The sequence below is a fragment of the Corvus cornix genome, chromosome 5 (assembly GCF_000738735.6).
Source record: "Corvus cornix cornix isolate S_Up_H32 chromosome 5, ASM73873v5, whole genome shotgun sequence".
In the NCBI taxonomy this organism is placed as follows: domain Eukaryota; kingdom Metazoa; phylum Chordata; class Aves; order Passeriformes; family Corvidae; genus Corvus; species Corvus cornix.
This window is the reverse complement of record NC_046335.1, coordinates 37,357,569-37,384,930: the sequence shown is the minus strand read 5'-3', so window position 1 is coordinate 37,384,930 and position 27,362 is coordinate 37,357,569. Positions and strand designations below refer to the sequence as shown.

The window sequence follows — 27,362 nt, the reverse complement described above, 5'->3', positions numbered from 1 at the left end:
TGCTTTAAAAGTCACTATTTTTTAAATTAATAAAGCAGAAATTTATGATATCCATAACACAATATGGCCTGCTTTAAATATTTCTTCTTGTAAGTCCCCCAATTCTGCTTGCTGAGTGGTTTTCCTATCTCTTGCAAGACAATACAGACAGGACTTGGGCATGGAGTGTTTTGACTGTTGTTCTCCAATGCTCTGCATCTTATTTCCCTAAGTTTCCCCATTTTATCTTTGGTTCAAGCATATCAGGCGTATCAGGCATTTCATGCCAGTCACCAAGTCAATGTGTTACCATATTAAAAAGAAAAAAGTATATATATAATTTTATCTCATAGAATTATAGCTGGCAGAATATTAGTTGTTGATGTTTTTACCTTCTCATCCTGTGATGCCAGAAGCTTCTCAAAAGCCTCATGTTTCCTTATCAGTTGCTCTACTTCATCTACAGACCTCCCGAGGTCACTGCTTTTCAAATAAACCTATTAAAAATATATATTATTTTTCTCAGTGAATCAATTATCCCATAATCTTGATTCATAAACAGGATAAGAGGTATTGAATCTGCTGCTGAGAGTGCACTTGAGAGGGAAAAAAAGGAACAGGAGGCAACTGAAAATGGAAATTAATTAGTAAAAGTCCATGGTCTTGTGCAAGAAAGATAAGCATTAACAGGTCTAGCTAAGGAAAGTGACCTGACAGTCCTTATCACAATCATTAAGTCACAAGGCAGTGAATTCCAGAGGTCTAAACTATCCTTGTAATCCCAAGCAAGATCACTGTCATGTCTGACAGATGTCCATATGATTCCTTGCTAGAAGAGTTCCCATAGCAGATACTTTGCAGCCTGCCTGAGCAACTTATTCCAGTGCTTTATTACCTCAGCCATTAGCCAGATTTTCTAAGTAGCCATGCATTTTCAGGCTAGATATCAGTACACCTTGTTATATACTGCCCTCTTCATCACACTCAGGAGATCATTCATTTTATGTTTGCTTCAGCCTTGAACATGTTTGTAGATTTTTGCATACTGGGATTTCTGTCTTCTCTAGGTTAAAATAACAGTGATCTGATCAATCACTCCACAACAGCTGTGCCTTTTTGATTCCAATTATTGCTCCCCTCTGGGTTTTCTCCATTTCCACTTATTTTGAGACTTGATGTAACAAGTGTCAATAAGCAATAAGGCTGCCAGAGTGAAGGTTGTGAAGACAGCAGAATGCCTTCTAAGCTGCAATCTTAAGCATGTGCCTGTATGTAATGCTTGTCTTTTATACAATACCACGAACTCAAGTTCACCTTGCAGTCTACTATGAGCTTCCAGAAACTTTTCAGAAGAACTGCTGTCAGACCAGCTTGTCCCTATCCTGTATTTATGCAGCTGATTGTTCCTGAAAAAATGTCATTGCTTGCACCTGTACCAAGTGCATTACATCTGTTATTTTCCAGGCCATCATTCCAGCTTCTCTGCACTAATTTTATTTACTGTCTGTTCTGCCAATCTCTGATGCAGAAACATTTTAGTCTAAAATAACAAATGCAGTTTTAAGGAATCTGACCTCTGCACCTTTTAACACTGTGCAAGTGTGCACGTTTTCTAACTAATTCACACACGTCTCAAAGGCATTGCAGTGTTCCCTTACTCTGTTCTGGTGTTAAGGAAAATGACTGCCCAATTACTTGTCCCATAGATTCTGTTATACTCAGTTTTACCAAAGGCAAAAGAATATAGTCATCTATTAACAAGAAAAAACTATGCTTTTCTGCAGGTTGGCAGGAATTTATTCTTTTTCATTGGAAGTAATTGCCCACAGGCTGTTTTCTTGTTCAGCAATGAGACAACAGAAGGATAAAATCCCCAGTTACAGGCTCTGATGGGACATGAGCAAAGAAGACCCATGGATAAGGTTCACACTGAAGAGACTATGGCTGGACAGAGTTTGGGAAATCACATTGCTGTGAGGGATTTTATTTATCAGCAGTGTGTAATGTGTAATCCATTTTGTGAGCTCATGGAACCACAAGTATTTGGACAAGGATGAGAAATTCCAATCAGTAACTTTGCCTGGGTAAAGTGCAATTAACAGAGATGGAAGAAGAATTTGAGATCAATGATATAGTGTGAAAGAATTAAGAGGCAGGAAAGAAACAGAACAGAATCAGTAAAACAGCTCAACTGCTAAATGTTTTGGAAAAGGGCTAGTGAAGGACATGGATAAATCTTTGCCTTTAAGCCCTAGATGTGCACAGGAAAAAAAACATCTGGAGAGATCACTCTTGCTTTGAAAAACAACACAGTCCTGTAGCAGTCTTACAGAGTGTTTTCTATAAGAGGGAAAAGATATCCTTTGGCAACTACTTCAGAAAACCAGTCATAATATTCATTTCTGCACAGAAGTATTGGACAACTGTTTAATCCCACAGGGCATCTTCTGCAGGAGAGGCTTCCCAAGTGTAAGCCCATGTGCAGGGTAATCCACACCTACTTGTCAGGATCTGACTGCACTAACAGGTCCTGGATGGACCCCTGCTCCCATGTGGGAATCTCTCTGAGGCTCAGCCCTGGACATCAGTGCCTCCTGAGCTGCATTGAGCTGCACTGATCCTGCCCTGATTGCCTTGGACAGACCCTCATTTCAGTCACTACCTTGCTTTGATGATTTGATCTTCAGCTGCTTGATGGACTTTTTTACTGCTGCCACCTCTCAACCCTCCTTGGTGGCTGTGGATAAAAGGACTGACAGCCAGACTTGATCTGATGTTCTGGCCCATTTTTGGGGTGCGAATATTTTGCATATACAGAAAAATGCACAGAAAAATATCATGCCCAGGCCAGATTTTCAAACTTCTCTATGCTAATCCATTCCCATCACAATCATCACTGTCAAGAAGAGAGAAAGGCCACGGTACAAAAGACCTAAGTTTATAGTAAGTCCGGCCCATAAATCGCCAGAATGTCTAAAGAAATAGATTAATGCCTCTGCTATGCCTCTGTGTTATCCACAACCCCCACCAGAAGGCAGATACTTTGTCATTCAAACTTTAATCCTTTGATCTATCGTACTCATCAAGCATATGCAATTATGAGAGATATATTTTTTGGAGTGTTATTGGATTTAGTTTCTCTTTTGAAGAAAAATGTGTGGGCTCCAGGTCTGCCTACTGTAATGCTTTATTAAAACACTTATCATTACCATCTATATTTACACTGCTGCTGTTAACACAGAAATAAAAAGTTAGCTGAATCTAGCCCACTGCTCTTTGGGGTACACATGCTGCATCTCTTTAAAAATACTGTAGCTTCTTGATATATTTTGTGCTTTATCTACCATTTCTGGTCAAAAAGGAATTACGTTCAGGACTTTTATTTAGTAACTGTTAGCAGTGAAACTGATACCTGAAGAAAGGGTCAGCTATTTGTTTTCCTGCTCATATATCTCTGATGGAAGAAAAAGGCAAGGGACATCTGCTGGTAAAGAGGTTATTTTCCTTAGAGAAAGAGAACAGAGACATCTGAGAGCAGGGGCATGGGGTGGTGACTCATAAGCAGCTGCCACTGGAGAGCTCAGTGCCTTGCTCCTGCTGAAATCCACTAAGCACAAATGACACTGGGCATTCAAAGATCAATTCCTTCGGAGGTTACAGCAGTGGGAAAAAGTCCTCCTGGCTATTGAAAGCTTGGGACCAAGTCCTCCAAGTAGAAGTCAGTGCAAATGCTCTTGGCAACCGAAGATTCGACATTGAGTAGGAAAACGGGTGCTCAGAAAGCAAATTGCTGCAAAAGGGAAGTGGCTGCATACATTGCAGGTGAGGCAATGGCAATGTGCTCAGAGGAGAGCAGCCCCTGTAGCACCAACAGTGCTGCTGCCTGGAGAGCTGCTGAGGTAAAAATTTTCCATTTGTCTTTTACACAGAAATCTTTTGACAGCCACTGCTGTCAGAACCACAACATTTTTTTCATGTAATCATGTGTTATACCAGTCTGAAAGCGGAATAAAAATTGGCTCCCATGCCACAGTGCTGGCCTGCCACCAGTTACATCACTTTTTGGCATATTTTTAGACAGGCCTCCTGACTCCTGCTTTGAATGAGACACATTGATTTCAAGTACAGAACCCTGCATAGCTCTCCTCAGGCAACAGACCAGGGTCTCCCACAGCATACAGCAGATATAAGCTTTCTCTCAAGATTGTTTCTATTAGGAATCATGGCCCATCATTGGAAATTTAATATTCAGCCACAAAAAGCACAAAAGACTTGGCGGCTCACTATAAAACAGATTCGTTTTTAAATGAAGACTTCCAAAGATGCTTGAAACCACAAAATGGTTTTTGAGATTTCTGAGATTTTCTGGAATAAATTTTCAAGTTATTAGCAGTTTAAAGCATGGAAACAGAGGTTTTAACCCTACTGAACTGGAATTTTCCCCTATTTCTGAGATAATTGCATAGTTTTTGCCAGAAAGACCTCTTTCATACAAGCTAATGCAGAATTAAAAGCAAAGTCCAATTTAAAAAAATCATTTAAAATAAACCAATACTATATACACAGGTATGTGACAGCATCTGCCAATTCAAGCTTTTGGAGAAATACTGAATGAAACATTTTAGTCATTATCATAACTATGTTCCCTGGATGCCACAACCTCACATTTATACTCACTGGAAAATGACACAGCCCCGAAAGAAATTTGTATTCCAAGAAGAGAAGTTTTATTTCTCTAGAATAAAATATATTTTAGGTGTTTGTGCAAGTCCACGTCCTTCTTCTGCTTTTACTCTTCACAGTATAACAAGCTCCACAGATTTTGCCCCTCAGTGCCTGCCATGGACTTGCTGCTGAGATTGCTGGAACTCCACAAAAAATTTTTCTGCTCTAACCATGTACTAAAAGCCTGAATTATTCCCAGTTTTAAAAAATTAAAGCATGTAATCAAGTCCAAACTATCTGGCAAGACAGAGAAGAATAAGGTTTGATTTTACTTAATTCTGATAAAAGTAAATACTAAAAAGAATTAACGAAAATAATCAGAAATTTGCTTTAGCAAAGTAAATGTTCTCGATACCATGACTATATAAGGTTCACAAAAATGTTTTACTATGCTTCATTTCAGTAAAAGTTATAAGAAGGTATCATACTACAAACACAAGAGGAATAAAACACACTGAAGTTGTTTATGAAAAGAAAACATACGTTTTTTTCTATCATACTGACATGTATTATTGGCATCTGTCCTCACCATCTATATGCAAAATTCTAATGTTGAATATATTTACAATTTCCTTCCCTCTCCCCACTGCATGCTTCTCCTTGGCGTAAGAATACAGTTATCCCATATTGGAAATGTATATGGAAAAAACACAGAGATAAAACTGGTGTTTTCCCAGTAACTGCTATGGTTCCTTCCTCACACCTATTTCCTCCTTCTTCAAAATTCAGTCTTGATCCCTACCCTGTAAGTATTAAGTGTTAGACAAGAGTCCTACATCCATACAACATCATAATTTAAATATTTACTTTTGAAACATTTGTCTGAAAGCAGACTAAATTCCTCTGAAACTCCCCATAGTTTCACTGCTAGAAACTTTGCTGGGATATCCAAATTTGATGTGCTGTGGACATTAAATTCCCTTTGTTTCCCTCAGGAAAGGGTGGTACCTCTCCTTTTCTAAGAGGGGAAAAAAGTGATGTCTTCCTACACACTTAAATACTTCGGCTTTTGAAAACAAGCCTTGCTTCTAAAGTTACAAAACCAGGAATTAATCATTTAGAAATATAACATAATTCGACAAGTAGGAAAATGAAAACAGTGAAACAGAAAAGAACTAAGAAAAACTACACTGAGGATTTTTTCCAGGTCCCAGACTGACTACAGAATCACAGAATTGACTAGGTTGGAAAAGACCTTTGAGATCATCAAGTCCAACCTAGCAGAGGAGAAAAGCAGTTTTTGGCTCTGAAGTCTTGAATCTTCAAAGTGCTGGGCACTATGGCCAATCATGCAAACTCCACAAGCACTTGCAGGGTGTGTTAACAACAGCATTCTAATGGTTAAAATGAAACTCTTGTTAAGTGCTTGATCAGAGCAGAGCCCTTATTTTCACTCAGGATGGATCAAGCTGTAGCTGCAGCCTTGGACACAGCAGAACACAAGTAGTTTTCTCATTGTCTCCTAGTCATCTCTAGGGAGTTGGAACATGGCAAGATGCACACAAAAAGAAATCCACATGACTTGATTAAACACAACGTAGATCTTCTGTTTGCAAGTGTTCCTAGAATGGAATGCAAATCTTCACCACTCTCCTCCCAGATCCAAAGGATGCAATGTTGACGGCGATAGATGGACACCCTGGACCCTCTGCACCTCTGTGAGTTGAAGCTGTGGTGTGAGCTGGTATGTTTGTCACAAGGTTGTCAGGGCAAACACTTTTCACAGTGCATGCTTCCTGGGAAGGTCTCAAACCAGATCTTGTCCAATGGCTAGAAAGCAATCCTGAGCAGCAAACTGGGTTCACTGATAGAGAGAGGCCAGCCCCAATCTCCACAGGGTGAAAGGGTGGACCAGCTCTATCTGAATCACGTGTTTTGATAAAGACTGTTGAATTTGGGCTTCTTCTAAATTCTCTTACCACCTGGATAGGCATAGCAGTCCAAGGTGTGGCAAGTATCAGGGTGATTTTGGAAACCTTGTGGTGAGCAGGTGTTAGACCATCACATGGAGTCTTCCTAAACTCTGGCCTAGATGAGGGATAATTCTGAAAGACAATCAGCTCTGGACTTAAATCCTTGCTCACGACCTCATTCCCACTGATTGAACTTTCTCTTCCAGTGAGTACAGCTGGGGACAGCCATATATCTCTGGATAAAGTCTGCTGGGGAAGGCCAGGATACTTCGAGGAAGTCACATGAAATCTTGTGATTTGAAGGGCTGGAGACCCACCTGAAGGGAAACCTTGTTTTGGTTTCTGGGATCGTGTTGGAAGAGCAGAGGGAGTTTCAGGCACCTTGTCTAATTGTGGCATGAGCAGACTTGAATGAGCGTGACTGCTTCCATGGGAACCTGCTCGAAAAGGCTTTATCGTCAAGCTGCACGTTGAAATGTAAAGCTTCATTGAAGTGTGGAGGTCTGACATTTGGACACTGCATTGGCTAGAGCCTTGTCGGGATGGCAGTGAATCACAGGGGTCCAGGGACGCATGCAGATTTTTGCTGTAGAGCATAGAAGCAGCTGGAATAGCAGAAAGATCAACGTCTAGGCGTGATGTCCAGCTTGATGGAGCTTTGCAGGGAAGAACATCTGAGGGCAAAGATAGAGCAAGCTTCAAGGGATCACTTTTTCTGTGAGAAATACGACGAACACTTTTTTCTCTTTTTGAATATTGCTTGTAAGATGCAGATGTTGACTGAGTGCCAGACCTCTCATATCCATGGCCCCAAGGATCCTTGCAAGCACTGGAACATGTGGATGTTTCATCAGGACTGACACAGTGAATAGTGCTCCCAAAACCTTTCCTCTGCTCTGTGTGTGCCAGGATGACATCTAGCCTTGAGCAGTAAGATTTACTGCTGGGTGGTGAGATGGCATTTCCAGGAGCAAGCTCTGCAATCGATTGACCAGTGGGAGGATGCCAAGCTGGTGCTGGCATCTTTTGGAAAGGCCTGTCCCGCACAGCAGATTCAAAAGGAGGAGGTGGGCTCACTCTACAGGAAGAAAGCAGCACTTCTGCAGTGGAGACATAGGTTGCAGATGAAGGTTTGCAGCGATGGTCCCTGTATGACATTCTGAAGCTTAGTCCTAAGTGATGCAAAATTCAAAGCCTCAGAAGCTTGCCTTTCCCCCTGTGCTTAAAACCAAGTCCTAATCCTTTTTCCTTTGGCACTGGAAATTTCCATTCTTCCTCTGAAGCAAAGGAATGAGGGATGAATAAACATTCTCCAGGGAAAAAAAAAAAGAACTAAAAAAATCCGCATTCAAAATAAAAAGTCTCAGCTCTTCTAAAACTGCTACCACCTCTTGTCATGTCTGCAAAGCGATATGAGTGTGGGATGGGCTGAAAGATAAATTACAGAGCATACGGCTCTGCTCCCGGAGTGTTCTGACAGTGAGACTGCAGACAGAGTAGGAGGGAGCCAAAAGCGTCTGCCAGAGACAGCCTGCGAACTCGCTGTTATTTCGTCTGTGAAAAAAAGAAAAGCAGCTAACCTGAGCAATGGATCTGCTGCTGCGAAAAGATCAGAACAGAGCAGAGAGTACTGGACACAGTTTCTGCTCGAAGCAAAAATGATTTTTTTCCTTCTTTCCCTTTTTCAGCTGTTAATTGTCTGCAGTCTGAATGACGAAATCTCAGTTTGCGGGTCTTAGAAGAGATTCCTACAGAAGTTCCATTTGATGGCACAACTGAATTAATAAAAAAAATATAAAAGATAGATGTTTGCCTAATTTTCTTCACATCTGCTCTATTTTCTTTAGCACAGAACAATGGTAGACAATATTCTGCAAAAATCCTTTGAAGGCTTAAGTAACTTGGATGTAATATAAGATGCTGGCTTAAAGTCAAACCTGTCACAGTGGCACAGACAGCGAATGAAAGAGCAATTCTCAGTAGTAGCTCTTAGTTTAAAATATTCCTCTGTTACCTTCTTCCTTCCCCTGTTTCTTGCTTCTGGTCTGTGGCATATGAAGTACTGGCAAAATAGGATTGAAAAATTATGACATTCTTTCTTACACAGACATTTTGCAGACATAAGAAGTGAAATGCACGTAACTGAGCCTTGACCCAAACACAAAAGTGAGAAGAAACTCAAAGGGTGGAAACATTGGTTCTATTTGTTTGTCTGACAGGAATGCTTTTTGAATGTGTGTTTCCTTTCGTCCTTCTTGAAAGCAGCAAATGACGAAATTGGGAAAATGGTTTGAGTGTCTTCACTTGATGCCTTGGCTGAGTTTTTTGGAAAACGTTTCAAAGAACTGCTTTCCTATCATCCTGCTTGTCTGCATCACTGTGCAGCCACATTTAACTCCATATAGTAGTAACAGAGTTCAATCCAAAAGGAGCAGATTTTTCTTCCAAGAGCTCAACTGCACAGAAGTGAAACACAAGTAGTGACTAAGGAACCTCACTCCACTATCAAATTGTTTATACTGATCTACACAGCAGATAGTGGCAGCTGCAGAAGACAGCTTGACTGTAAAGTGTGTGAAGGGCTGTTGGAAGGGGCAGCCGAGTATCCACACTTTACTGGATAGTAAAAGTTCCACCTTCTGAATGCTCAGTGTCAGTGAGGAAAACTGAGGACCAGACTCCTTGGAAGTTCATAGAGAGGATACTATGGGAAAAATTATTCTGATGACAGAACTGCGCTTCACGGTCCTGGAGGTCACAATCTTCATTCTCAGGCTTTGCTTTGGCTAAAGAAACTTGTGGTTTCTGATCTCACCAGGAGAATTTACCTAGCCTCTGAAGAGCACCCAACCCTTTTTGTGGCAGTCTACGTCACAGCCTGTGGCAATAGCAAATTCATCTGTACAAAGAAGTAATATGAAGTGCCATTTACCTGTAGAGAATGTGCTGGGCCATACCAGAAGTGTCAGGTGCATTACCGCTTCATGTATGAGTAATACAGACTTTTGCAACCAGGACTCACAACTGAGGGGCAAAATAATCACCTACCCACAGCAGCTTCCTACACATTTACCTGTGCATTACATAGAGCAAACAGATGCTGTAGTGAGAGTGCTTCTGTGTGTTGGCTGATACCAATTAAATGAAAAGAGAAAAAATACAGTGGCCTAACTTCTGTAGAGTTTAAATTTTCCCTGGTAAGCTCCTATGCAGGAGCTTAACAATGATATACCACTGCTTGGTAGGGAATTGAGATAGATATAATGCAAATCATGTCATTTGCCATATAAGCAACAAAGAGTGGGCAGAACTGTGTAATATTTTACTCCAGAAACCTGAACCTAGGTAAAACTCTCTGTTTCATGTCACAAACTCCAGAATGCAGGTCACACTTGCCAGAAGAACCAATTACAAGGAATTATGCAAACATGCATTTCCTTCAAGGAAGGAGTAGCAGAAAGATCCTTTGTGCCACAAAGAGTTAAGTTTCACTGCATGGCACAGCACAGAGTCAGTTTCCAAAAGGATTTAGTGCTGGGGCAAAGCACTAGTGGAAAATAGAGCTCAGCAAGAAATGAGAGCCATTATATTTTGCTGTCAGTGGTCTTGGAGAATCAAGGATTATTTTCCTTAATGAAAAATGACCCAGAGGTGCAACCTCCTCCAGCGTTGTGTCAATCCTTCAGTTTGGCAGCCTGCAACCCATTGATGTGGCTTGCATGCCAAGTCTCTGCACAATTGCAGCAATCTATCAGTTCATGAATTTGCAGAGCGACTGCACTCTTTTCTGTAATAGCAAATGCCAGACCTCGAACTGGAACCTTTTGAAATTGTTGCATGAATCAAAGAAAGTGCAAGAAATACAAAATATAATTCAGTAATGGTGAAAAAAATCAATCTATTTCAAGAGCTGCAAAATGATGGTAGTAAGAACATCCTTCTGTCTCTTTGCATTAATTATATCTGCCCTCTTTTCTCATGAGAGGGCCTATTTCACTAGCTTGTTTTTCTCAGTTGCATTGAACAGAAGTTAATACTCCTTACAAACTCTTTCACTGTTGTTCTACACACTCATATCAATGCCCTTGTAGAACTGAGAAGTCAATTCACTTTCCTGTATTAACTCACACTGCCAACATCCATTTTCCACTAGTTGCATTTTCCCAGTGTAACTCTCAGCCTGAGGTGAGAATTCCAGCAACACCTGCAAAGTAAACTCCCTTCAAACCCTCTTTACAATTTCCTTCCTCTTTGAAGCCAGTGGTTAAGCAGCTGGCATGCTGAGATCTGCTTATAAAATGAACTAATATTGGACTCTTGTCTCCCTCTTCTGTTGTGACTCTCATATGTTCCCTCTTATGTTTATTTGCAGTGAATTACCTTTCAGGTAAGGTTCATCTATTTGTTTCTAAGCCCCATGAGAATGGAGAGCATCTCGTACATTGCTACAGTCTCCAAGTGATACCACAACACAAACAATACAAAGAGACTGTCTTGTCTGTACACAGACACAAGGATTTCAAGCTCGAGGTGAGCAGTAGTGCCCTTTTTAGTCTGAAAGAGTTTACATGCTTGAAGAGTTTAACTGCTTATTTCGAGTTTATAAATTGCTCACCTCCTGTGAGTTCAGGAGCATGTCAAGGTGATCCCAATCCTTGTAGAACATTTGTTCTTGGTGTATTTTCTCCAGCCACTCCTTCTTCTGTCTCCATGCATTGTATACATTTTTCTTCTCTTCCAACAAAGCCTGTAGCTTCTGCTGAATCTGAACAAAATTTCCAGTTAAAAACTCACGTTGGTCTTTATATCCCATGGATATGGGTAAGTTGAGAGGAGAAAGGATTAAGTGAAGTGGTGGATAATCCCTTTAAATTGCAACAAAATTATTAAACAGAAAAAAAGTAGAACAAGTTCTAGCACTACTGTTTGGGCAGAGGGATAATCAGAGGTGCCTCATTTCAACAATGGAGAAGTGCTTCTTACAGCACATGTGCAGTCCAAGCCAAGAGCAAAGAAAGGTTACTGTTTCTCAAGTGTGACTTCTAGAATCGGATCCTAATTCTTCATTGTCGCTAAACATTGTGTGCTATTACAGCACTTCAAATTTTTATGTGACAGATATTAAAATAAAAATTATCAACTTAGCATATTCTTCTAGCCAGTGAATACATGCCACAAGGTTAGACTTCATATAATTTCAGCTTTCAAACACTGTATATCACAGGCCTTCTATAAATGATTTTTCCTACCTTTTTCTACAGGCAAAGGACTTTACAGTCAGCAAGATTTCTAGTTACCATACTCATACAGTGCAATACTCAGCAAACATTCCGGAAATAGCTTGGGGAGATGGGAGAGTAACTTGCACAAACTACATTTTTCTGAAGATACTCAAGAGACATGTTAATGAATTGTCAGGGGAGAAATGAACTGGTAGGTACTGGAAAAGAAATAAATGCTGTGAGAATCTCAGAAGCTATTTGTCATGAGTAAACTGACATTTTGACTTAAATCTTTCATTTCCAGGGAGTATATTTTACTAGTGTAATTCTTGACTACAGAAAATGTTTCAATCAATCTTTAAACTTTCTCATATGCTTGAGTGTTTTCATTCTTTGGTTGACAGGTTTTTGTCCAGACTGTTCTGGTGTGGATATACCACTGTAATATGAAGTGTAGCATTTGTGTGAAAATCCAGTTTGGGAAGTTGGTAGAATTTACTCCATTTCTCAGAACACCGTAAACTTCTTGAATAAGTCCAGCTCTGCTGCAGAGGACCTTCAGGAGATGCCTCCACTCATCTACTGCTGAAGTAGGAAATGGAACAGATGTTTTTGTGCCCAAGCTAGGTAAAACACTGAGGCAAATGTAGGTCATACACATGGACAAGTGAGTGTACACATTTTGTTATCTCACAGTGTGATACAATATAAAATTGTAGTTACGTTGGGGTCCAGTAGCTGAATATGTATGACCGCACTCAGAAGAGTTTCAATTACCTCTTTTGATGGCATTTCCTCATCTTGCAAGAGGGACTGTCCTAGCTGTACAACATGACTGAACTTCTCCTCTCGTGCTTCGATCTCTGCCAGCAGCTGCTGATGCTGGGTGAGTCTCAGGCTGCTAGTAGATATGTCCCGGATAGTCTCCTTGGCTCTCATTTCCCTTATTATTTCTGCTGTCCATAAGACATAGTCCCACACCTGGAACCCAAGAAAATATGAAAGTTGAGGTTAGGGCTCAAGCATAGGTTAGCAGGCAGGAAAATCATAGGCTGACTCGTCAACTTTAAGTGAATAATAGGTAATAAAATCATAGATAAGAAATAAAATATTCCATTAGTGCTTAGAGTACTGCTATGAAGCAATCATGAGCAAGAAAATTCTAAAACAAATCCCTGAGGATTATTGTCTAACTGTGATTGAAGAAAATTGTGCAAGTAAAAATAATTTGATGTTCTCTGTATGTCTTTTCCTCCATTTGATTCTACACCTTCAACAGCCGCTTACTTTAGGCATTGTACTTGAATCTGCAGTAGGAGTTTTGCTCTTGGTAAAAACTAGGACTGCAAGGAATAGACAAGGGATTATATATGATGCTTAAGTTTTGTTATAGTTTAAGTATGTTTGGATTAGTTGATTCAGTTTTGAGGTATTTAATGGTCTTTCAGGTTTTTAAAATGTATTTTAAAAGACTATTATTTATAGTAAGTGTTCTCTTTTACTGTAGAAAACTAAAAACTTTCTCTTTTAAATGGTTGCTGGCTTTTCCACTGAAGGAAACTATGTAATGGAAATAGACTTTTGGCTGCTCCATTTTACCCATAGATTTTTGTTCATATCATCAAAACCTTGTAAAGACAGCCAGGAAAAAATAAATTCGGAAAAGCACCGCACAAAATTGAAACCGGCCAATTTGGGGTCCTGAGTTTAGGCTTTAAAGCCAAGATACTGCTTTTTTTAAAGGCAGTGAACACAGATACTAAATGACTTTATAAAGACTGTGGTCCTTTTCAAGGGGCCCATGTAGTGCACACGTGTTGGCACCATTTTGATTTGTGGAACTAATTCGTTCACACAGCTGGATGTCACTGTAGACACTGATATTGCACTTGGCACTGCAAATGTCTAAAACTCCCTGAGATTTTAAGCTAAGCATTAGGAAAAATTCCATAAACCTCAGGATATATTGTTCCATGCAATGGAACAAGTCAAGAGCCAATAAGAGGCTACTAGACTGCCACTGCCAGCAATATTTAAGGATAGAGTAGGCATCAGTCTGCAGGAAACTCCTAAGCAGAGCCTGACTGACATCATGCAGATCCTAGCACAAACTTCAGGATAAGAGCCTCAGATCATTCAGAAATACTTTGAGTCTGTGTCTACACTCATCTTCCTTGACAAAGTTCCATGGAAGATTTGAAACCCTCTGTTGTGCTGTGTGTTTTAAGTTAGGACCAGCTCTGCTATTTGGTCACATTAAAATTGCACTTGATGGGGTGTAAGGAGATACACTAGATGATTGTGCAGAATTCTCATTTTATGGAAATTTCTTTTTTTTGTTTGTTAGTTTCACTTAATCTGTGCATAATTTTTTAACTGTGGACTGCATGTGAACAATATAATGAAAAAAAAGTACTCTGAACAGCTGTGACTAACATTAAGCTTGTGTACCTCTTGGCACAGGTGAAAGAGGAAAGGTAGCAAAGTTGCCTCTGCATTCAGCAGTATGGGTGATATTCTGCAGCAAAGTTGCTTTAACCTACCCTAGAGTTATTGAAATTCTTACAGTTATTAGCCATGGCTGCATGGTTCTGCCTTGTCCCATCTGGGCAGAAAGGCAGGCTTACCAAATTGCAGAACCAGCTCTTCACTTCTTCAGGAATTATTGTTGGGAAATTGAGAGGATTGGGAATACTTTTTGCCATCAGACTGACATCAAAGAGACAGGGAGTTGCCTGAGGCATAGTCCCATCTAGACATGTCACTGAGAATACAGTCACCTGGCTTTGTCATTTTGTTTTATGATGTTAAGAGTCATGAAGATCAAAGGACACACTGGCAGAGTGAGAAATGAGCTGTAGATTTGTCATTCATATCACAGGGTGCATCACACGTTTCAGACAAAATTCAAACCAAAGGTGTTTTACATCATCCTATCAATAAAACTTAGAATAACACTCCCACAGGATGGGGACAACTTGACATTTTCTCTCTGAAGTCAAAACCTAAATTTATGATGTAAGTTATGAAGTAAATCAATAAAGAAGTGAACTCTGAGTGACTACATTTTAATGGCTAAATCCACCAAGATCCACCTCCTGATGAAGATGCCTCCAGGTTGAAGACTTCAAGAATCTATGATAGAAGAATACATTCTAAAAGTTTGCCTTGTTCTTCCTATCAGTCCTAGAGACGTTAGAAAGACAGTGGGCAAATGAACTTTTCACCTACATCAGTAGAATCACACTAATTTTCCCAATCAATAGTTCTGCGTATGATAATGGAATTTGTAACGGTTAAAAAACAAACCAAGCAAATCCTCAAAAACCCCCAACTGCCATAAACATAATTTTTCTCTAACTATATAATATTTCTTTTTATAAAATATGACAAGTAATGCTGATTTAAACACTTGTAAGAGACTTAAAGTGGATTAATCAAATGTGAAGATGCCTTTCATGCTAAAAAAGAGAACCACATACACTCTGTTGTGGCCTTGATCCCAGATTACAGCCCTAAGACAAACTTGCAGCACATTTTTTCCAGGTGAACATACTCTAGACACTCTCTGCTTCCCACTAAAAATAGAAACAAAATGTGAACTACCAGAGGTATCTGGAAATAGCACAGTAGTTACACCTGGAACAGTTCAAGAATAAAAGAATGTAAATGTATTCTAGAAATCTACATTAGCAACTCCCTTCATGATATAAGGGGACACTTGCTGGTTTAGCACCTGCAGTGCTTGCAGCAATATCTACTGATTTGCAGTGGTGTAGCTCAAGTATCTTCACTGAGACTACTGACATTTGCAGAGTATTCCATGGCAAATCATAGCTCAGTGACCTGCTGAGTTCTTTGGAGAAAAATCTACTGTGCATTGCTGATTATGATGTTATGCTGATATACCCATGTCACTGTTTGAGCAACTTGAGAGGTTAGTGTAAAAATCAGTGAGTTGTATTTGATACATTCCATGAGTTAAGTTAGCCAAGGGTTATTGCATGCCCTGACAGAGAGAGAACAAACTTTTATGCATTATAAGCGGGAAAGTAACATCTCTTTCTGTCACTCTTACTCAGTGGAAATTGAAAAGTCTTTGAAAAGACTACTGCTACACCTGCAAAGCAGTGACCACTTCTGAAAGCTGACAATTATTCCTTACACATCTAGATGTAAGCTTCCATTTTTACGGAAGGTAAAAAAATCCTTATCCTATAAAAAAGATCCTTATCCTATAAGACCTTTCTAAACATCTACAAGCACTGAATGCTTGACTGATAACACAGAGAGCACCTGCAGCTTTTTGCAGCTTGGAAGTGCACCTCTGACTCACACCCACTGCAGGCAACCTTCCCCCGAGCAGCGAGGGACAGAGGGCAGAAGTGAGCACTTACATGTGCCTGAAACTCGTAAAGCTTGAAGGCTTGTTCCAGCAGTCTCCTGCGCAGCTCCACTTTGGACTTCAGGGCCTTCCAGTTGGTCACTATTGCCTGCTGCTTTGCCTTCAGGTCTTCCACCTGCTTCTTGGAGCAATGGGGCAGCACTTGATCTGCAGAGTGGATCAGCTCCTGCAGCTGTACAGAGGGGTGAAAGAAGAGGGTAAGAAGGAGAGTGTCACAGAGATCCTGCTAGTATTAGAAAAGTTCTGATAAGGGCTATTTTTCTGTACATGCAAATACAATTCAAGCAACATTTTCTTACTTAATTTTTCTCATATGAAACAAAAACTTCTATAATTTCTGTTCTATGGAGTAATAGTGACATCCAGTGTTTGCCAAGGCTCATCACAACAGTGATTTTTCAGAGGCAGCCAGATTTTGTTTTCCATTTTTACTATACCATTTATTATATGAATAATACAAGTAGTATTATAATTACTATTATAATGCAAGTAATAGCCAACCATTTCTTTTTTCCTCGTTGACCATATAGCTTAACTGTGACTACATTCTCTTCATGCATGTCTCATGCTTTTTTCCCTTTAAACTAACAAGCAGATGATGGGATCAAGTCTAATGTTACTGCCCCAAAGCCAGAATATATGAGGCCACTGATAAATAATACTTGGATAACTACTTCAGTAATCTCAATATAACTCATGCTGTGCTTTATACTGCATATACTACTGTATAATGTTATATGCATTAAACAAAGCAGTGAAGAGAAAACTCATACTAGGTTTATTGGTCTTGTTGAAGACAATCAAGTCTCCCATATACAAGATAGGTGTTCTCATGAGCTAAATTCTTTACATATTTGTGTTGTGATGCCTATCCTTCTTTCTCACAGTCCAATTTGTATCAATGTTAATTTTCTCTGCTTCTGGATTTTTCCTTGTAATCACTTGGAACACTTTGAAGAAGATGATAAGCATATCACAAAACCTGGCATAATCCTGCATTTCAAACCGTGTTCAAAAACATCCCCATGAATCACTTCAATAGTCAGTAGTTATTACAGTATGTGCCTTATTTCAAAAGTTTTAAACACCTAGTTTATCACTGCCATCAGACCTTTAATATATGAAAAGCCCCAGAAAATCAAGGAAAATCCCATGAGATTTCCAGCCTTCCTGTGAGAGACAGTAATAATTTGGTTCACAATACCAAATTATTATTATGCTCATCTTGGAAACCTAAACTTTGGCTACACATTGAAGACCACAAGTGACTGTCATTACCTGCTGCTCATTCCCAGAGAGCTCATGCTCCAAGGCTACATGATTTCGGAGCTGGGTTTGCACACCTCTCATGTCCTTAGCAACATCATCTGGAATACTTTTGGACTTCTCCTAGAAGGAAGCAATTAGAGAAAGCTTTGGTTTTTTCCTACTTCCAAGCAATAATCATTACAAGCCTACATGAATAATTTTGGGTACTCTAACTCATACTTGCACAGTTGAGGACATTGAGTTACTCAACTATGATAGGTAAAAGGAAGGCAGAAAAATCTCTCCTAGTAACTCACTTTTAAATATCTTAATGGTTAAGCTATTCAAATGGATGGTTAGAAATGAAGGTTCGTGTCTTTTCTTGAACAGACAATACAAGAAAATGTCTTAGAGGCTTTGTGTTGGAAATCAATCTTGAACAGCTACTGCAGTGACAGCAAATTCTTAAAAGCAACAGCTTTAGCCCATTCTTTGAGATACAGGTGGTCTTCCTATGAACCATCTTTAGATAAGATTTTAGCTATAGATGCACAAGAAAGATCACTGTAAAGATGAGAGAAATGGAGGGACCGTTACATAAATGGAAACTTCAACATGTTTTTAATTCAGCAAAGGTTCTGAGGGGATTTAGTTGTTACCCAGACATGCACTGGAAATGCATGAAAAAAGAAAAGTCATTTCAGCTGGAGAACAGCACTGTTGCTAGAATAAAATTATTAGAAACTCTTTCCAGGTCAGTTTAGGGAAAATTAGCAGAACGTTTCTCACCATTGGAGAAGAGCATTTCTGCAACAGAATCACTAGTTTGGGACACCAACAACACATCTCGGTAAGGTGCTATGAAAGGAGATGCATGCTGTAGTTGCCTATATTATGATGGCACTGGAGTTGGTGACTTAAGCAAGATCTTCTCGTACCATGTTCCTGTGAGAATGGGCTTTCCCTTATACACTTCTGACCAGCATACACAGGAAGGGGTGGATGAGATGACTGCTCTCCCTCCCTGGTGTGAAGATATTAACAATATGCAGTGCAAGAAGGGTGTAGTGGGTGTAGTCGTTGCCTGGACCAAATGAAGCATGGGGATAAACCAGCAGCTGATCTGTGAAGTGTTTCTGAACCCTTACTTGTCACTGTCTCAGCATTAACTACTTCATCACAGAAGTTAAATAGGCACCAGGTTCGGAAAATCCCAGCTGGTATACAGTGAAATATTATGTTTGAATTTCTATTCATGGCAGGGGAAGAAAACAGGAATAACATGGTTGAATAGGGCAGCCTCTGCCAGCACAAACAAGTAGAAAATTCATCGCATGTAACCAAACAAAGCCCTATTGCCTTGCAAACAGTGGAACCCCTTGGATCACTGCCTCCTATAAACATCTGCATTAGGGAAACCACACCTCTCATTACAGCAAGGATGTGGTTTCTCTGTGAAATTCTTCAGGATGTTCAGATAAAACAGAACGCTGAAGATTATCTTGGGGGACTTCTGCCCCTAGTTTTCACACTGGGACTGTTTGAAATCATTGCCAGTACTGGGGCACTGGCATGAGAGGAAAAGATTTTTGGCCCAGCTTTTCACATCAGGTCACATGATTGCTTGACAGCCTTCCAGGCTAATGGTCACTGTAACCCAAACAAATACCTTTTTCACAGGACAGTTCTTCAGCACACATAAAATTACAACAGTGTACAAAGAACTGCCGTGGTAAGGCAGTAGTTTCTTAGCCTGATGACTGCAAACAACAGTACTGTATGCACTGCACTGTGAGGCAGCTTAGTTCAAGCCCTGATCTTCTCAACTTTTCTCACAGATCAGCAACTCCAGTTCTACCTTGTTTCACCAATGGTTCTCCTAAAGTAACCAGTCAAGAGTCTAAGGATTATCCAGGATTTTTTTTTAATGCTGTGAGTAACCACACTGGCTTCTCACTGAGAATTTTTTTGAAGTCAGGAGTAAGAGTGCTGAGAATCATAAGCATATTCCATAAAAAAAGCTGAAATAAATTTTGCATTATATGAGATTTCCCCATTAATTTTTACCTCAATATGGGCCAGAGCATCTGTCAGATCTTGGTAACTCTTGTGAATCGCCTCAGCATCTCTCAGCCGCTCACCTCGTAATCTGGTAATTTCTAACAACTCCTCCCAAGAGTTCCTTCAAGGTAGGATGGGGAAAAGAACCATGTAAAACATTAAACTAGGAATAAAGGAGACCAACAGTCTGAAGAAAGACTGAAAACAAAACCTCTTATTGCTTTGTTTTTCATCCCTGCCATTAAATTCTGTTGGAGTGATTCTCTGAGTGGCAGCATGGCTCTCACCCTGCTCTGTCCTCCTGCTTGCTCTAGGAACTTAAAGAAATGGTCCTATTTAAGAGTTCCCCTCTCAATTGCACTTTTCAGGATTTTTATGCAGTACTTGGAGGACTGAGTCATAGGATCAGAGAATATCCTGAGTTGGAAAGACCCACAAGGATCATTGAAGTCCAACTCCTGGCCCTGCACAGGACCGTGCATCACACCGTGCATCACACCATACATCTGAGAGCCTTGTCCAAGCACTTCTTGAACTCTGTCAGGCTGGTGCTGTGACCACTGCCCTGGGGAGCCTGTTCTAGTGCCCAACCACCCTCTGGGTGAAAAATCTTTTCCTAACATCCAGTTTAAACCTCCCCTGACACAGCTTCAGGCCATTCCCTCGGGTCCTGTCACTGGTCACCAGAGAGAAGAGATCAGTGTCTGTCCCTCCTCTTCCCTTCATGAGGAAGTTGCAGATTGCAGTGTCCCCTCTCAGATTCCTCCAGGCTGAACAGACCAAGTGACCTCAGCCGCTCCTCATATGGCTTCCTCTCAAGGCCCTTCATCATCCTTGTGGCCTTCCTTTGGATGCTCTCTAATAGCTTAATAACTCTTTTACATTGTGGTGACCACAACTGCCTGCAGACCTACTTCTCCTTTGGGCCAGTTTGGACTGATACCAGAACTAAGAAGCTCAGAGCATTTTAATGTTATTCTGCAGAACAGTCATGGCGTTCAAACTCAAAAACAAGAAGAAATAAAAAGCATCTAAACTCCAAGTCTTTCAGCTGGTGATCTTGTTTCAAAGGGCAAAGGAAGTTCACTCATCCTTACTTGTAAAGCACCTCCAAAGCAATTTAGAAGAACCCAAAACAGCAAGTAGATGATGCTAATTTTAAGTGAGGCTGGCAGCAGCTCTGTACCAGTGAGACAACCACATAGTTTGCAATTAGAGAATTAGGAGGACATGACTTATCCTTGTCTAGTTTCTTGTTACTGCCTCCTCCTCAAGAGCAAATGGAAAGAACAAAGCGTTTTAGAGCTAACACAAGGCTCCTACCTTAGTTGTTTCTGCATCTGCCGAATTTCCCACGACTCAGAATACCCTTGGTTCAGCAAGTTGTCTGCCAGCTGCTGGAAAGCCACAACTCTTTTCCCAGCCGCTTCCAACTGGTGTCGGAATGTGTCGTATTTGGCACAAAGTTGCTTTTGAGGGGAAAACAAGAATAACCAAAAAAAAACTCTTTTGAGTGCTCTCTTTTTCCAAACATACCTGCTCATCTATCAGAGCACAGCCAGGTAATAAGCTGATAATACTTAGAGATGGAGAAACTGCAGAGAATGATTGGATTCTACCTTCAAAGACCATGAGGAGCTTCAAACTCTTAGCAAAAGATGAGGTTTGTGGTGCAGATGGGAGGCAGAAACATTATTACTAGGAATAGAAACAAACATTCTATGTACAATAAAATTATTATATTAATTATATTTTATATTATATAAATTATTAATTGTGTGTTTTCACTTAACAAATGCAAATGTGTATTCGGTACTGTAAATGGATAATGTAGTCTGATTTTAAGGTTTAGGACAAGATATTTTGAAATAAATTATAAGAATGAAGATTCTGAATGGCTGTTGATTTGTAACAGGCTGACACTAGATTGGTTTCTGCGCCATGTGAAAAGGTATACCTAGAGATGTCTGTACATCAGCAATCACAATTTAAAAAATAAAATCCTAAATGAATACCATACTGAAATATCTGCTTATTAAAAATAGAAAAGATTTGCTCTCTGAAGGTGTAGACATTTTAGCACACAGTTGTTTCAGACACCTCAGCCCTCATGATAACAGGATGTAGTGCTGCCTGTTCTTCAATCCTTCCCACCCACTCTTCATCCTTATCTCTTCCCGTCCTTCAGTTATTTATACTTACTCCTTATTCTGTCTTTTATGTTTTCAAGAACAACCTTGGTATCTATTTACAGTCTCACTACATGCAATTCATTTGATTTTTGATCTGTTACTCAAAAAACTCACCAAGACATGTTCATAATCATTTCCACAGTCTTCAGAGCTGGCTGTTTGTTTCTGCTGAGTGATCCAGTCCTCCAGGTCTTCATATTCTCGTAGAAACTCATGCAAGACAAGAGTTTCATCAAGCTTCTTCCCTCTGTTGGGGGAAGGAGACAAGACCAAAACAATGTAAGAGAACAGAAATCAGTAACTTTCTTCCAGTGACTCCCTGAAACCTCTCACCATCAAGACTCATTCTCTTTAATGAAAGAGCTGACTATTTCTCAAAATTGGAAATTATGATTGTAGGATGACAGACGTCAGCCAGGTGACGCTCATCTCATTAGCTGGGTTTCCCAGAAGAGCACTGTGCCTATCTGAGCTCTTTCCCTGTTCTGTTTTTGATTTCAGTTGGGGTTTGTTGTTGCTTTTGCTGTTTTTTTTCTTCCCATGACAAAGTATACCCTTTATTTTTTTTTCCAGATCTGTCCTGATCTGTCTTTCTAAAGATTATTGAATTGCTTATGAAAACAAGAAGGAAATGTTTCTGAGGGTGGTGCATCAGGAAAGCAGATGCTATGAAAGCCTTTTGCTGTAATTCTGCTCATATTGCCTGTTTGGCAGAATTGCTGCAACCTGTCACATATTTCAAATGGTCTAGATTATTTTATAATTCAACCAGACATGTTACAGGGCTTCCACAACAAATAATACATCAATTTTTCATCTGCTAGCACTGCCTGGCCATTGTGCAAATATTCCAGGAAAGAAGAACCTGGCTTCCCACTTTGAATCCCAAATGTTCATCACAAGAGATGCAACCTGTTAAGAGTCCAGCCCAAGGAGAACGCAGACCAGCAGTACAAACCAGAGCACCAATAAGGCACCATGAGACCCAGCTTAACATTTAGAAAGAATGAAAACAAAACCTTTCTGTGTTCAACACGCACAAATGTTTTGATATTTCTAGATTATTTCTTTTTCTGAACCTTTCTTTCACAGGGCTTTCTATTGATGCTTTTACTTTTTCAACTGTAAACAAGAATAAAAAGGAAAGGTGAAACACCAGCATTTTCTTTAGGCTTGATTATTCTAGTATTCAGATTAATTTATTTGTTATTCTGCTTGCAGAGCCCCATTCCTTTTCTGAGTGAAATATTTGTGGGGAAACAATCTAAGTTGTTCAGACATTTTTTCCTTTCTGACAACAAACTAGAAATGTTAACACTCTCCGTACAAGCCAACTCTCCTGTTGTGAACATCTTGCTGTAATAATAACTGAAAGAAAGTTAAATGAAAAGTTCATTCATTCAAGAATATTTATTCATTCAAGAATTATTCATTCAAGAATAAAAGCCTTCCTATACTAGTACAGTCACTGAGCATATAAATGAGTGTATCCATTATTGTCTCCCTTACTATATGTAAAAATTAAGTAGTTTTCAATAGCATTAAGGGAACCTTCTAAAATATTTTTTCCCATTGATAGCAGAGTCTAAATCCCACAAATGCAAGTCAGAATCTGGCACCTCAACTCACTTTACAGGAGGATGATTAAAGGTAAAGAGGAAATTTGTAGGTATCAAATTCTTAATATGTAGCAAAACTCCTTGAATAAAATGTAGAGGTCTTGCTTAGTAAAATGAAAAGCTCATAAATGCACAGAATTATAATATAAAAAACAAGCAATTTCCTAAATAAAATTGAAAAAAGAGGAGATAATTAATAGAATTTAATTATAAAATTGTAATTATTAATAAAAACCCATTATAATTATAATTAATAAATTATTTATAATAGAATGAATATAAATTCCAGTGAAGTAACTGGAGATATCCTTTATTGATTTCAGTGGGCTTTGAATCTAATTTAGGACCCAAGGGGTAGTTCTGTTTTATACCTTGCTGCTGCTAACTCCTGTAACTCCTGGAGTCTTGAATGAACTTGTTCCTTTGGTGCATCAACTTCAACATACTGGATGGAGCCCCCAAGAGGAAGAGTTTGGGCACTTTCACTCAGTTCTTTCAACAAATCTTGATAAACTGCAATCTCGTGCTCCAGTGCCTGACAAAGTAAAACAGTGAATTGAGAGCCAGGTGCCCAAGATATCCACCATTAGTGAACAGCCTAGGGTGTAGTGATTGAGCCATTGAAAGAGAAGTACTTTTGGGAAGGATGTGGCATCTCGAAGACTTGATCAATTTTAGAGTATTTTCTAGCAACATAAAAAAAAAAAGTACAGAAATCAAAATAAATTAGATGGATTAAGACAATTAAAAGTAAAGCATTCCTGGATTAATACTTTATCTGTATCTTTGATTTTAGGAAAATATTATAAGGCTTCTGCATGCATCTGTTGAAACTGAAAAGCAGATACTCAGCTTTGGCCTCAGAAAAATATAAAAATATTCACCATCCTCCTTTTTCCCCAAACTACATTTTTCCAAACATGTTAGTAAACTGCACTGATCTCTTCTATCAGTCTATCCATATGTAGACATATATCAATGCAAAATATCTTGTAGATGGCTGGGCACTCAACTACCAATGCGACAAAAAATTTTATGACAGCAGAGAGACCAAAAGATCAGGCTAGCCTACAGAATTTAAGCAGAGAAATACCTTATGTTTCTTGATGAGTTTCAGTGTTCCATCTTCATCTTTACCATAGTCCTTGTTTGTCACAAGTGGATATTTTTCTGCTATCCAAGCCTCCAGATCTGAAGTATTCATTAAAAACTATGAGTTAAAGAGAAAACAGATGAACTTTTACTTCAACTTTCAAAACACTCATGTCATTTTTTTACCTAATAAATTCTAAATAGATGGTGCACTGTAAAGTTTATGTTTTATTAAATATTTAGTTCACTGTTCTCTGTGAAAACATGAAACAATGAAGGGGTCACAGATGAAAGACTTCAGTGCAGGATAACTGTGTAATATCAGTGTAACACTTCTCCTTCCCTTGCCTGAGAAGTTCAATTCACTATAAGAACCAGGCTTCATAAAGTCTAGAGTATTGAAAAGTGTTTTTACAGATAGATGAAATAAGAGCCAGATGATCAAATACTCCAGGGAACATACTTTAGCTGGGCCTGTGAACTCTGTGCAAATGTTGTTTATGCCTACAAAACTGCATGTGCTCTCTGAATAACTGCACCCCTACATGACCCACTGATGACAGAAAATTTGGATACGTACTTGCATGCAATTTTTTTTTCTTTTTTTAACAAGCTAAGCATGAAGGTCCAGAAGCTCACAGAAAAGAATAGAGCCAAAATCCCTAACTTGCTCTGACAGTGAATGAATGTTATGTGCTCCTCAGTAACACTTTATTGCCTGGAACATTGTTGCCTGAAACAGGTAAAGAACAGCTAGCACAAGAAGTACCCTCTTTTTTGATTTCCATGTCATAATTCTCCAGTATGAAGGGCCAGTTCAGGATCCATTACATTAATTAAGTCAAAGCCTGAGACTGTATAAAGACACAGAGAAAGGAGCTACTACTAGGAGAAAAGCGTGTTCTGTGCACAGCCACAGGGGCTGGGTATAGAACCCAAGGGAAGCCTGTAGAGCAGCAGGGCTGGAGTGGGGGCTACATTCAACTATACAATCCAGCCCTTCATTCATTCCCATGAGTCTGGACTCAAGCAACTGAAGAGAATACCAGGCCCAGCAAAGCTGTTTTTTTAATTCACTTTAACACTTTGGTCCTCTTGTTTGCTGAAGAAGCTACTGTGTAAACTCTTTGCTTTAATTTGTACCTCCTGGAAGCCAACTGAATGCTGCAGCTGCTTCATCCTTTCCTCACAGGACTTCTCCAAGCCCTGCCAGGCAGTCACAAGCTCCTGGCATTTCTCACTTATTTTCTGAGCTGATGGGTGCTGGCCTAAAATCATTGTCTTTCCTTTATCCAGGACCCGTTGGACTTGCTGTTTGTGAGCATTCACTTCTGCCTGCAGTTCCTGGGAATGAGACGAAAGAGAAAATAGGAATAAAGGAAGGAAATGTGAGGACAAGTAAATTCTGTGTGCTCCTAATCCTAAGCAAAACTGGCAGCTGGTGACAGTGACCAGAGCACAGCAAGTGGACACCAGGATTGTCTTATTTCTACCACACTTGCTGGGGTGCCAGCCCCACTCACATAATGCTCTGCTTTTGGTACTGCCATTGAGAGAGGAGGGAAGGGTATGTAAGGAAGCAGCACACATCCCTTAACTTCCCCACACCAAAGTCCTCCTGGCGTCCTCTCTTTACCATGCATATGCTCCTTCCCCTGTCCAGCAGCCAGGGAGGTTTGGGAGATGGAGCAGATCACAGGGTGAGACACAAAGCTGGGGGAATCGGAAAAGAGTGTTGAGCTGCTGATGGAAAAATAAAATATCCAAGAAGATGAAGAGTCTTGAGGATGATGCAGAGAAAGACATTGTCATCAGTACCATGAAAATTATTGAACTACTGCTCCATGAATCCTCCCCACTGGTCTTATAACCTTTCTCATGAAACTTGCAATTAAGGTGCTGAAAAATCCAGCACTGCTTGTGGTGCAGGAGAGCTGAGGTGCCCCTCTGGCTGTGAGGAACTGCTACAGAGTCAAACTCCCCAGAAATCAGTATTAACCTATATTTATAAATACAGTCACTGTATCTTGTTCAAACCATTTTAAAAGCAGTACAGATTTAAAATATTTTTTAAATGCCTGTTATATGCTCTCCTACGAAATCCACTATGGACAAACCTCAAGACTGCATGTATAATGAAGCAGCAAGCAGAAAACTACAATAGGATGAGTATGTTACAGTCAAAATATTCAACCCAGCTCAACTTACATAGGGAAGACCCCTCTTTTTTTCTATTTAGTGTCAGATACACTAGCTTTTTATCCTCTTTTAATGGGAAGAGTTATGCAATTTCTCAGATTAATAATACTCCATAATATGACAAATTTTTGCGGTTCTCACAGGAATGTTGTATTTGTTCTGAAAACCATCACCACACTGCTGATTTGTGCCGACCCACTGAACCATTTTAGCTGGGCTAGAGCTGGAATCAGTGAATGTACTCATTGGAAGTGTTGACCGTGCAGGTGCAGGTTTGCAGGCTGAGGTGAAGTGCAGTGTGCCACCATGCTATAATGCACTTGATTAAAGGAGTTACCTTGTGCTTTTGCAACAGGTTTTGAGCCACATCCAAGGACTTCCCACAGTTGGTGGAATGGGCAATAGGCAAGCGCTCATTGATCCAGTTCAGTTCCATGTCATGATAATGGTAGAACTCATAAAGATCCACAGCAGCTTCCAGCAGCTTACGCTTCTCATAAAGAGGTGCTTGCAAAGACTCAAACCTATGGATCATCCATTAAATATATGTTAAAACAAAGCTTTTTCCTCATTCTGCCAAGGGAATTAGGCTATGATACCATTGTGGAGATTTCAAAACACTGGACACTTCTTCGCGATTAAATTTCAGTGATTAGTACTGGCTAAGGAGGAGGAGCCCTTCTATGGAAGGCTACCTTTGGCAAGCA

General features: G+C 39.8%; 1 protein-coding gene across 1 annotated transcript in view; it reads right to left on the bottom strand.

The window, feature by feature from the left end:
- Nucleotides 1–27,362, bottom strand: part of SPTBN5 (spectrin beta, non-erythrocytic 5) — a 97,553-nt gene that overhangs the window by 39,759 nt on the left and 30,432 nt on the right. The window contains exons 26-37 of the mRNA XM_039552933.1: nt 26,993–27,179; nt 25,600–25,800; nt 24,458–24,574; nt 23,736–23,899; nt 21,860–21,992; nt 20,877–21,022; nt 19,560–19,674; nt 17,523–17,633; nt 16,237–16,416; nt 12,617–12,820; nt 11,233–11,382; nt 372–476 (exon numbers count right to left, since the gene is read on the bottom strand). Coding sequence (XP_039408867.1) covers nt 372–476; nt 11,233–11,382; nt 12,617–12,820; nt 16,237–16,416; nt 17,523–17,633; nt 19,560–19,674; nt 20,877–21,022; nt 21,860–21,992; nt 23,736–23,899; nt 24,458–24,574; nt 25,600–25,800; nt 26,993–27,179 — 1,813 coding nt within the window. The remainder of the gene's footprint in view (nt 1–371; nt 477–11,232; nt 11,383–12,616; nt 12,821–16,236; nt 16,417–17,522; nt 17,634–19,559; nt 19,675–20,876; nt 21,023–21,859; nt 21,993–23,735; nt 23,900–24,457; nt 24,575–25,599; nt 25,801–26,992; nt 27,180–27,362) is intronic.